This window comes from Melozone crissalis, unplaced genomic scaffold (assembly GCF_028551555.1).
Source record: "Melozone crissalis strain CALT ecotype California unplaced genomic scaffold, PUWL_Pcris_2 ptg000002l_1, whole genome shotgun sequence".
NCBI lineage: Eukaryota > Metazoa > Chordata > Aves > Passeriformes > Passerellidae > Melozone > Melozone crissalis.
In genome coordinates, this window is record NW_026535780.1 from 4,694,809 (window position 1) to 4,707,446 (window position 12,638).

General features: G+C 41.6%; 1 protein-coding gene across 1 annotated transcript; it reads left to right on the forward strand.

Annotated features, from left to right (window-relative positions):
- Positions 1-735: 735 nt before the first annotated feature.
- On the forward strand, positions 736-1,536 carry LOC128933377 (leucine-rich repeat-containing protein 40-like). Its single transcript, XM_054270350.1, has one exon. The coding sequence runs from the start codon at positions 736-738 to the stop codon at positions 1,534-1,536; it is 801 nt and encodes a 266-aa protein (XP_054126325.1).
- Positions 1,537-12,638: the final 11,102 nt, after the last annotated feature.

Sequence of the window (12,638 nt, forward strand, 5' to 3'; positions counted from 1 at the left end):
ATTTTACACATCTACAAAACCTTTGACAGCAAGGAATAAAAATTTGCTTTTAAATATGCCAGAGCAAGTGCAACACAAGAAAAATGGTATCTCCATGGTGTAGGGGTTTACACATTTAGCAGCAGGGAGGAGGACCTCCAAATTTCAAAACTGATCCTTTATTGTGTTTGTTGAATGTTAAAGGCACAAACTGACCTGAGGACAAGATTTGTTAATGGTTCCCAGGTCACCAGCTGTTCCTCTGTTTTCTACTTGTCCCATTTAGCATGTTCTTGTCCCATTTACCATGTGCCTTATCTACTCTGCCTTGCTGCTTCCCTTGCAATCCCAGGCAATGTGAATTCTTCAGGCAAAGGCAACCTTGATCCCTTGATGTTTCCAGAAGGACAGAGATACACACAAGCAGAGATTTGAACACAGCTGCTGAAAAGCAGAGGCCGTTTTCCCTGTCTGACCACTGCTCACTGCTTGCAGCTCTGAGAGGCCACATCACAGCGCAGGAGCTGGGTTTGTGTGCTCTGCAGAGCAGGAGGGAAAACACCTGATCATGTGGTAATACCAAATGTTTACTCAGTGGGATGTATCTGAGCAACTCTGTGTGTTGGTAACGTGCCCAGCAGAGCACAAAGCTGACAGAAAACCTTGATCCATCAAAAACATCAGAGGTTGCCTGTGGAGCATGCAAGTAATTGTAACTGACAGTCCCTGTCCAACCAGCCACTGTTCTGGTGGGATATGGATGCAGTCACCTCTCCCAGATGTGCCTGTCCAGGTCCTGATCCACTCTGGAGGTACCTCACAGAGCACGATCCAAAATACGAAGGGAAGAAGAAACTCAAGATCTCTGGCAGGGAGCTGCTGTCAGTTCCCACACAGGTCTTTGGCTTGGAGCAGCTGCAGGTGCTGGAGATGAGCCCAGAACGAGAGAGCTGCCTGAGGTACAGGATGGAGCTGCTGCCCCAGGAGATTGGCCGTCTGAGGAACCTCACCTGCCTCTATGCGGACTCCAACAACTTGAAGAAAATCCCTGCTGAAATTGGCACTTTGAGCTGCTTGGAGAGGCTCACTCTGAGCAACAACAGCCTAAGCTCGCTGCCCCCAGAGATGGGGGCACTCCAAAGGCTGCAGAGCCTCCACCTTGCCAACAACAGCCTCACTGAGTTGCCTGAGCCCCTCTGCCAGCTGAGGAGCCTCACCTTTCTGGATATGAGTGACAACAAAATATATACCATCCCCTCCAGCATTCAGCATCTGGAGAAACTGGAAACGTTGCTATTGCTCTTCAACTCACTAGAGAGCCTTCCTGAGGATTTCTGCCTTCTGAGGAATCTGCACACACTTTGGTTGGGAAACAACCACCTACGGTCCCTTCCAGCAGCCTTTGGGGAGCTGGTGAACCTGGACTGGGGTTACAACTACTGCTCATGCAACTTTGAGGGGAATCCACTGGAGAGTCCTCCCCCTGAAGTCTGCAGCAGAGGTGCTGAAGGGATCAGAGACTATTTCTCATCACTTCATAGGATTTGGAAAGACTAAACCACTGGTGTCCGTCCTCGTGAAGTGACTGGGATGGATTTCTCCTGTGCAAATCATCTGCACAAGCAAAATGTGTTTCAGACAGCAAGGTCTGCTGAAATCACTCTAGGGAGCTCAAAAGCTTCCTCCCTGCTGTGAGGTGATTTCTCTGGAAGTCTTTTTTTTTTTTTTTTTCCTTAAACAAGTATTGAACAGTGGTATACACCTTTTAAAAACTCATCCAGGGACAACTGTAATTTTTTTTTTTATTTATAGTTGCATAGGATTATCTCAAGAAATGTTGCAGACAATCATGCAGTCTGAGAAAATAAGCAAGTCTGAAAGGATAGAGTCAGGTAAACAAGTGGTATGTAAATAGCAACAATCTGTACTCTTTGTTTGCACACTGGGTTGGGGCTCAAGTCTGGATTGGAAGTAAGTGCAAGCTGAGATTCTGGAAGCTTTTAAGGTCATACTAACCTGTGAATTTTGCTTTGTTCAGGTAGCCCAGAATCTCATCATTTTCCACACAGGTTGAATCAGCTCAGGCTTCTGTCTGGCTCTGTAAAAAAAAAAACACAACCTGTATCCATATCCCACAAGCTATTGTGCGAACAATGTCTCCATTCCTTTGGCAGGACTTAGTGTATTCCTCCTGAAGAGCAGCATCAGCTGGCTCTGCAGAGTACAGGCGGGGCTCTCACACTCTCTAGAGGCAGCATGGACATGGGTTTGATGTGCCAGCCCATCCTGAGCAGACCTCAGAGATTCAGCTCCTTGGAGCTTGGTGCTGCACAGGGGTAGCTCAGATTTAGAGCAGGCAGCACTAGCAGAAAAAGTTTCCACTTTCACTGAGTCTGGGAAAGTGTTCAGAGCTATTAAAGAATGAGTATGCAAACTTCCTGCAAGGGAACATTCTGAAAATCCCTGTCATAATCATAAAAGGCTTCATCAGTGTTACATTATGGAAATTTGCTGAGACTCCTTTCTGCTTCATTTTGCTCTCTCTCCCCCCTATCATCAACATTTTCCTCCCACCTCTCTTTAACTTTGCTCTTCGTGGGTGTTTTCTCTGTGGCTATTCCCTCTGACATTTATGTTTCATTATTTTCTTATCATCAAAAGCCTCTCATTCCCTTATAATCCTTTTCTTTGCCCTCTGTCTCCTTTGTTTCCTAGTTCTCCTTTGGCCAACACACAGAAAGATGCAGTTTTGTGTCTTTCCTGGAAGGCAGGGCTGAGTCAGGTCTTGTGGGAGCTGAGCATGTTCTTACAGCATTCAGAGAAAAAGGGAGAAAGGCAGAGACATTGATACACAGGCCATTAATTCTCTTGTTCAGTGCCCTGTCATTTTCTTCTCCTTATAGCAAAGATCAGCACAAGGAGATCTGAATCAATGCTGAAAATTTTTCTGGGTGACAGAAGCACAACTCCAGATATGCTTAACACAAACTGATTTTTACATTGCTCTGCCCCTGACCTCTGTGAATTTTTCAAACCAGCTGTGACTTTTTGGTGTCATGGTAACCATATTCATTTTATCAGTGGGCTATCACACACAGATAAATGAGTGCATGGCAGTCACAGGCACACAATTACATCACACCAGGTCATTCAATTCTCCTGCAGCTGATTATTTCTAAGACATGTGACATGGGAAAGAAAGGAGTAAAGGGACTGCAGTGCCTTGCTCAGTTGCCACTTTCTGTGGCATCATGGAGAAGTGGAGATGAAAGAGCAGGAGAATGAACTTCAAGGCTTTTGCCATTCAGGGTTTTTTTCAGAGGAGATTTGGGACAGTGTGTGAAGTAGCTCCTGAAGCTGATGCCAACTCAGGCAGAGTTCAGTATCAAGCATTGAAGATGCTGAATGACTGTGGTCTCACTCCTGTTCCTGTCATTGATGCATTCTCCAGACTCATACTGCTCTCATTTCCTCACTATTTCTGCTATTTCCCCATTTCTGTCACCCCATTTAATATGTGCAGGCATTGAGCCTTCCTAAAGCTTGCATGGTACAGGAGATGAGGTTAAAGGCAGTATGAGCAGGGGGCCCCAGTAAAGACAAGGTTATCCCCCTGGTTTTGGACATGTGTGAGAATTAAATTCTAATAACTGTGGTATTTTTAGAGGATTGAGTCTAACACACAAAATCCTTCCAGAGCAACCTCCTTCATAGGTGCTAAGGGGGACAAACTTCTCATGTCCCATGTCAAGCCCTTCAGATTCCATGTTGCTGTTTTTCTTCTACATTGCACAGGGTTTGGGCTTGAGATTCCATTTCCAATCTTGGTTGGTGATTTCTGAAAGGCAAGCTGACTTCAGCTTCTTTGGGGACTGCACAGCAATTCGAAGCTTTCACATTTGGTTTTAGCCAATGAGGATTCACACATTTTGCTTAACTAATCCTGTCTCCAAAACCCACACACACAATTTGTGAAGCCTGATTGTGTCTGTTAATGATACACCTGTCATAGCTGGGAGTGAATAGAGCTAAAAGGTGAGTTAAAAAAAAAAAAAAAACAACTTTAAAAAACAGTGGCAATATTGCCATTATAATTCTCTAGTCTGTTGGGAACAAGAGAAATTCTGTGAAACTAATGCAAATGAGGGCACTTTGACCATGCCATCAAACTGCTTGAGCAGATTGAATATGTTACTGAGATATATCCTGACACCTTGCTGTCTGTTGCCCCTTCCTTTCCCTTTGTCCTGATTGTTTCCAAAATCCCACTTCCCAAAGTGGAAAATCCAATAGTTCATATTCTTTGCAGTATTCTGGCATCTGTGTTAATGAAATAGTTATGCAGAGCAATAAGTAGATCCCGGTGTTGTCATTAAGATGGCATTAAAATCTAATCTCACACTGCTTATCCTGTATTTGTTGTACTTTATGTATTGTTTCTAAGCATCCTCCTTTGCTTGTGCTCATTAAAACTTCAGGTGCTAATATCAGAGAACAGTAAACTGCTAGGATATGGGCCCCTGGTGAAGAGACATGGATACAATCCATACTCAGGGGTTAGGGGGAGGAGGGAGAGGGGGAATTGTTAAACCTGTCATTTTCAGGGTTGATGGGAGTTGTGCTTGCATTTCCCTTTACCCTGTGTTGCATTGCAAATAGCCTGGCCTAGGAGAGCATCATCCCCTGGAACCCCACAAGACTTTCACTGGAAAACTTTGAACTCTTGCAGCAGAGCAGTAATGAAATGTAAAAGCAGTGAGGGGAAATAGCTCCAAATTTCGGGGAAATATTATAAATAAGGGCAGAGGGCTTTTTAATTTAACATACAAGTACATAACACTTCACAGGCTGGTAGCTCAAGCTGGACAAGTTCTGACTACAGATAAGCTGCATATTTTTAATGTTGGAGAGTTCACCTCAGGATATGGCAGATTCTCTATGCCCTGAAATCTGAAAACCCCACAGTCTCCCTCACCTGAAAGTATGACTGTATAACACTTGCCTTGTTTTATGCAAAGTCAAATTTACAAATTTACAAAGGCTCTTTCTGTCTTTAAAGTATATGTTTACAATCTATGGCTACTATAAATCTAAAATATTAGATCCCAGCATTTACTTATTTTTCCTTCATTTTGCCTTTACATGAAATTCAGCTTTTTAGTTTTTAATGGATATGAACAGTACTTAAAAAGTCAAAGGTTTCATGATCAGGGCTCTTGTGGCCAGTGATGGACTCTCTGAGTTGGCAAAACAAAATTTAAAAGCACTTGCTGTTCTCCTCATACCTGTTGGAGCCAGCAGCAGATTTCCAAGCTCACAAGTGAAAGGCTGATCCTAAATTCACCTTGGGTGGACTTTGACACTAATCAGTTTTCCAGTTCTTTTAAAGACCACCAACACCACCTGCCCTTCTGTCTTCCTCTGTCTCTGCAGCCTCATCTCAGTCAGTGCAAGAGGCTCAGGTCTGACAGGAATGCAGAGGATCAACAGGTTTAGGAATCACTGAATGCAAATGATTCCTCACTGCCAGAGGAACCACATTCAGTCCCTACACCTGGGCCATGGTACCACAGGAGAAACAAAACAATCTATCATGGACAAGTGCCATATCCTTCAGCACATTAAACTGCAATGAAAGCCTAAGTAGCATATCTAATGAAGATCACTCTAAGCTGTACAATGAGTGGGTTTTGACTCCCCAGAGTGTTCTGCCCACGAACCAAGAGACAATGGTGTTTAAATAAATGTGATATCCAAGCCATTGATTTCTTATGTTTAATAAATATCTCAGCAGTCATCAATAAGCTTTTTATTTTTCTGCCACCCTATGGAAATTGTAAAATGTGTTGCCATTCTCACTTCCATGCAAACAACTTTCTTTGAACAGTTCAGGCAGCAAGAGGGGGAGAGACTGATGCCACAAGCAAAGCCCAGATGGAGTAACCCACACTGAGATTTTGTACTGAAACTCAGTGGGTATTGCCAGACTTTAGACACAGCCAGTCTGGAGCTCACTGTTGCTGAGATTCCCAATGAGATCCCACTTCCATCCTTTGGTGCGTGAAATTTATGAGGATTTGCTTTCAGCAGGATGCACTGACACCTGCATCAAAGGTATTGATCCAGCTGAGGTCAGACCATCAGCACAAAACTGTGTCTAAGAAGAAATCTTCCAAGTGCTTTGTAAGTCTAACTGTTAAAAAATTCAAACTGAAACTTCCAATATAAAGAAAGCTGCTTTTTGTTTGTTTTGTTTCATATTCCCTGGAGACTTAGAAAACAGATTATTGTACTTTTGTTCGCAACAAGCCCTTTAAATACATGAAGCTTTTTGAAGAGCTTCTTGTAAGACTTACTAAAGTTAAATAAACAGAGAGCCTGCACGTCTTTCTACTTTACATCTCAGGTAGTTCTCCTCTGGACTGTTGCTGCACATCTTTTTATTGAGCTGACACATACAAAACAGAAAATGACATGGTATCTGAAGTCTTTCTAGTGACAAAGGAAGGACTGTTGCACATCCTTAATGTCACAACCCTGTTTGTTCACTCCTGTGTGGTAGCAGTTTCTTTTTTTTTTTCCTAACAAGGAATTCACTTTGTCATCTACTGCAATTCCACACTTTGCTACAGAGCTGCTATTGGCAAATTTTGGTATTTGTGTCTAGTGTACACTGAAGTCTGTGGCTTGCACTTGTCCCTGCTGAATTTCAGCTTCCCCTTTTCCACCCCAGACATGTTATACAATTCTTCCAAATCATTCTGAATTCAAACCCCGTCCTCCTGCACTTACGATGTCTCTGAGCCTTATGCCATCTGAAAATTTAATAACCATACTTTCTTTTCGATCATCTAATTCATTAATGAAAGCATATGCCAGGACTGTATCCAGAAGAGACCTGGCTGAACTCCATTTCTGCATCCTTCCACTCTGACAAAGCACCATTGATAACCTTTCTGATATGTTATCAAACCAGCTTTGCATCCAATCGATCACAGTCTCTTCCAGACCAGGCTGCCAGGGCTCCCTTATGAGAATGCCACATGCAGCCCTTTTGAAAACCTTAGTAAGGGGGTAAGATTTGTGACAGCTCCTTCTCCTTTATTATTAAGGCCTGTTACATTGCTAAAAGTGGATATTAGATCAGTTCAACACAATTTATTCTTGACAAAGCCACATGGGCTACTTGTCCTTGCTGCTGCATGAAGCAGTTGTTTCACATTTCAAGCTGTGACTTGTTATCTTCCAAAGGCTTATGAAATGTGCATTTGTTCCAGAATCTGTGCAAGTCTCAAAGGCAGGTGAGGATCATTTCCCATCCCTATCTCCCAACAAGAAATTAATGCAACAGTCTCTTGCTCTTTCAACCTCAGGGGGAAAATTCAGGGCTGGTGGGGGATCAGGACTGCAGCAAAGCTCAGTAAAACGCAAACACATCCAGGCTGGGAGGATTTGGTGGGGTCTGTTCCATGTCATGGCCAGTCCTGATATGCTCTGGGTGGCCCCACAGTGGGAGTGGAGGGCTACTCTTGCAGTTTGGGGAATGCAGCTCAGAAACATGTGGGGTAGCACTAATTTCCATTTGCCTGCTTGTCTGCTGTGCAGAGGACTTGTCTGATCATGACTTGGTGAAAAGACAGTCAGTGGGAAGGGGAAAAGACACAAGTATAAGGTCCCTAACCCATTTTGGTCTTTTCCTGTTAGCTGGGAGCTCTCCTTGACTTTTTTTCCTGTGTCCTATTTTCAAATGGATGTCCTTAATCCTATTTCTCAGACTCAGAATGGGCCTGAGCAGCATGAAATTTCTCAGAAGGCAGCAGGAAACTGAGAGTTTTGATCCTGAAGTAACTATCTTCCGTAGCTCACAGCATGTGTCTGTGTGTGTTCCCTGGGCACCTGTGTCAACTGGATGATATCTGCACCCTTCCACTTGTAAAAAGGCTGTGGCTCAGACATCTTCTTTTGATGTAGTTCAAAGGAGGATTCCTTTTTGTTCTCAACACTAGCGCTGCCTGTTAGGAGGATGTCCCTTTGCATTGGGTCTGTATGTTCAGAAAGAATAAAGGGGGAAAAAATTATCTCACATGGTTTAAATATATGCCAGACTGATTGCTCCTGCATCATTTTCACACATAAAACACTTTTGCACTTCAGCTATTTCTAAACATCCACACAGTGATAACAGCAGGGTTCTGTGTCTATATTATTCTGTGTCTACACTTTGGTATTGGCAAAATTTCCTTTTCAGGTCTAAAGTAGGCCTTACCCAGACTGAATAACTGATTGGTTCCTAGAGCACTAATGAACCTAAATAATTCTTTTTTCAGTTTGTTGGGTTTTTTTTTCCAACTACGAGGTTCATTTGGGCATGCCCTTGATTCACCTTTCTGTTTGGTGCTCTCTGGGTTTGCACAACTGTGAAGGGAATATGGGACTGAGAAGGCAGAGCTTCTCTGAAGACTCTTTGATGACTCAAAAAGCTGCCTGCTCTTCCAAGGACTAGACTTGATGACCCTGCTTATTATTTCCAGTTGTGTGTTCACAGTTGTCTCTTTGTTTATTAGATGATATTGCTTATTTGGACCATGCTAAACTAATGCTCTGTATATCTTTTTCTGTTTTAAATGTTATTTTTCTTTAGCTTTTTGTTCTGTTCTTTGTATTGTACAGGCTGACTAGTTCTGCACAGTTCTGCCACATTCTGCACAGTCAGACACACTGGGATTTTTTGGTTGTTTCCTAGAAAAATTTTGACAATCTGATTGAATGAAACTATTAAATAAAATAAGTTATATGATTCCATGTGTATGTATATATTAGGATTCTGCATCCTCATTCAGCAGAGCCATTAGGCAGATGCCCTGTACAGATCCCAGTTCTTTGCCCTGTTTTAATATTCAAAGCACTTTATAGACTCTTCTGGATGTCATTGTGTTCATGCCAGACCTTCAGAGAGAAAGGATAATAATGGTCTGACATTATACAGGAAAAATAACATTTGCTTTATTTGAATTAGGTAGATTGTCACTGGAATGTCTTGCATTTCAGACTGGTAGAAAAAACATAAGCCAAAATAATTTTTCTGTCTAGAGAACACCACATAGGGTATTCGGCAATTTTCTAAGTCAAATGTGCTTTTCAGTTTAAAAATTTTCCCTTGTCCCCTCTCAAATAGATTTAAGTAAGAACAATGCTTTATTTCAGAATTATCAAACATTTGTCAGTAACCCAAACCATTCTATGATTCTTCAATTTTACCTGGGTACCTTCTGCCTCCTGCCCAGGCTGCAGCTCCCTCCTGGCTAAGTTTCTTCTCTGCCCATTCCACATCATCTTGAAAACTTTTCTCTTCCAGGCATGTTTAGTTATTCTAAGGGAGGTACAAGCTTTTCCCTTCTTGGTGCTTTTACCTGGCCAGGTGGTTGCATCCACAGCAAAAGAAAATCAGCAGGGTTGACTTTTTACTTCTTACCACAGCCTTTGAAAGGAAAACATATAAACATGTGAATTTTTCCTCTCAGTCAGAAATTCTGAATCCCTTCACTTTTTTACAGCCCCCTCCTCTCCAGCAGTTCTTGCTCTAAAAAAAGTGTTTGTTTTTCAATTAAAATCAACTAATTTTTGAGCTAATATATTAATTAAAACTAAACCTGTTTGGGGCTGAATTACAAGTCTCTGTGGGGTAAAGGACCCCAGTGCTAAAAGGGAAAGATGCAAAGTCATTGAGTATGAAAGAGCAAGTTTGATCTATAGTGAAATCTGCTTTTGTTCCACTTGCTTCTGAACAACTGCAGCAATTTAGTGCACTTGACCTTTACTGTGAGATTTAGAAAGGAAATGTTTGATATTCTGTTCTATTTTCAAGAAACCTATGAGGCAGATAAGTAATACTTCTGCCTTTTCCAGATTGTTCCCTGAATAATTTCTTTGATACACAGTCAGAATTCAGAGACCTTGATTTCTTGCTCAACAAACTCTTAGAAGTATCAAACTGGCACTGAACACAGTGAATTTTGACATCACAAGTCCCTCCACTCCAGTTTTCAATAGGTGCAAATCTGCCTACCCTGAGTGTTAGTATTCTGACTTTGTTTCCTCTGTAGTTTGTATGACTTGAGGATCAGTTATAATTTTCACATGAAATTACCTCTACGGGAATCTTATCAAAAACCCCCACAGAGTATGCAGCACAGAAATTAATCTTTTCTGCCCTGTTCACTGGTGAGCTGTACTGGCTATTATATAAGGTAGATGAATCATGGATGAGAAAGACATTGATTTAATTCTTTCCATGTTTGTTTTACTCTTGAATTTCAATACACATCTCTAAATACCTGCACAGAGCATTCCTTTTTGAAAGACAGAGTTGAAATGTTATTTCCAATTTCCATTAAAGCTTTACATCCTGAGCAGGATCACCACTATATTAGAGCACTATAAAATATCTACACAACATCTATCCATAAACAATTGGATGAAGCTCATATACTGGGAAATGCACTAAGAAAGTGCTGTAAAGCTGCACATACAATATTTTAGGCCATGATTCAGAACCACATGGTGATGGTGAACATTCAGGGGATGTGTTCAACTTGATGGTGAACACTGAGAGGAAAGGACTGGTTTTTAGGAAGGAGCCTTTTGAGGGTAGCATCCAGGCCTTTAAGAAGCTGAGTTCCATCCATGCAGTGAAGTAATTCCAGAATCCAGTCTGTGGCACTGGCCATTTTGAATGGTCAAGACTGATCTTTCTCACAGAATAACATCTCTCATTATTAATGAAGAACACAGGCTTTCTCTTTTACCCTCCCACTCACTTAATTTTCAGGGATGTTTACTGAGTAAATCCCAGGTGTATTTTTTTTTCCCATTCTTATTTTGTGTCTTCTCTCCTTCCTTGCCTATTTTCTCACTAAGGAAGTCCATGAGGCAAAGTGCAACCAACAGTAACCCAGGCAGTGGAGTTTCAGGCTGGATTCTGTTGCACCTATTGAAGGATGCTTAACTTCTGTACACAAATAGCTTTTCCAAAATGGTTTCCAAAATGAGAATGAGATTTCATAACAGCAGGGGTTCTTGTGTCTCTGTATTACTGCTTTTTTTTTTTTTTTTTTCCTGATGCAAGAGAATTTTATGCAGTGTTCAGTATATATTATACTGTGGATTCATAGACTCCCCACAAATAACAATGCTAGAGATAGCAGCAGGGATCAAGAGCTACAGCATATTTGTGTGGAGAAATTTTAGAAATGAAAAAAGTGCCATGAAAATGCAAGGCGTGAATACATTGCAGCCTCCTCAGCTTACAGACCTGTCAAAGGTCTCAGTAGATGTAATTACATCAGTCACATGCTTTCTTCATGCCATGTTAACAGAGCAGAAGGAAGACACAGAGTGGCTGATAAACTCCTTGGTCCAGATTTAATTCAGTCATTCACATGTGGAAAATAAACTGCATACAGAAGTAATTTTTTGCTGCCTTTATGGTGAATTATCACAACAGTAAGTATTCTGGATCATTTTGTGTCTGCTTCAATAACTGAACAAAAAAGCACACCCTTGCCTCCAGAAATTAAAATCAACTTAGTACAAGACTATGGTCAATAAGCATTCATGTTCACACTTGTCTGCCTGGGCTAATGCCAAGGGATTTGAGAAAGCAGCAAGTGGAGAGAAGATACCAAATTGCAGGGACTGCTGTTAAAATCTCTGCTTACTGGACCAAGGCTTGAAAGGTCATCAGGTAACATGGTGAAGAACAAGTCCTGCACAGCGAGGGTCACAGGATGCTTGTCTTTGTTAAGGGAGAGGAGTGATGTGCTGAATTAGGTACAGAGGAAGACAAGGCAATGACATTACACAGGCTGCTTGATTTAGCTGCTGCTCACTCGCCCATCAAATGAGTCTCAGGGTAGACTTGATTCTGTATGCTGGCCCACAGCAGCATCTCATTTTATACAGATTTTTCTGGCTGCTGACTGTTTTTATCATCATCTCTAGAACAACAACAAAAAAGAGCCAAGTCAGTAAGATAGTGTGCAAGTTATTGAAGAAGCTTAAATCCTTTGGTTAGCAGCAGCAGTTTCTATCCATTTTTTATATAATGACTGTGGAAGCTGTCCGTGAGCAGCAGAAAGTGTTTTCAGAAAAGATTGCTTTTATCTAGTTGACAGTCTTCTATTTATAGTTGGCAAATATTTCATGGTTCAGGTTTATGAGCACACTGTAAACTTTGGTATCATGACTTTAGCTTAAGCCACTTACAGCCATGCAGCAGGTTGCACACGAGGCCTTTTGCTGGGGGGAGCAATAGAGAATGAAGCACTTACCATCATTTCAAAAATTCAGAGCTGCTAGCAATAAAGCCCAATAATGAAGAAAAATATGTGTAATTTCTCAGAAAGTTAAGCTTAATACTTTGCTTTGTCAATAGGTAACAAAAAAATTTAAAGTAATGTACCCAAAAGCTGTGAGTCCCTTTACTTGAATGCATTCAAGTATAATGCTGAGGAAAAGGATCCCAAGCAGAAAGTCAACATTCTGCATCTCAGACTGTGGGTCCTGCCTGACTCTAATCAGTGATAAAGATTCATTGTGCTTTGTCCCATGGGGTGCCTTACCCAGAGTACCCAAATACTGTTGGACAGGTCTGGAGAACA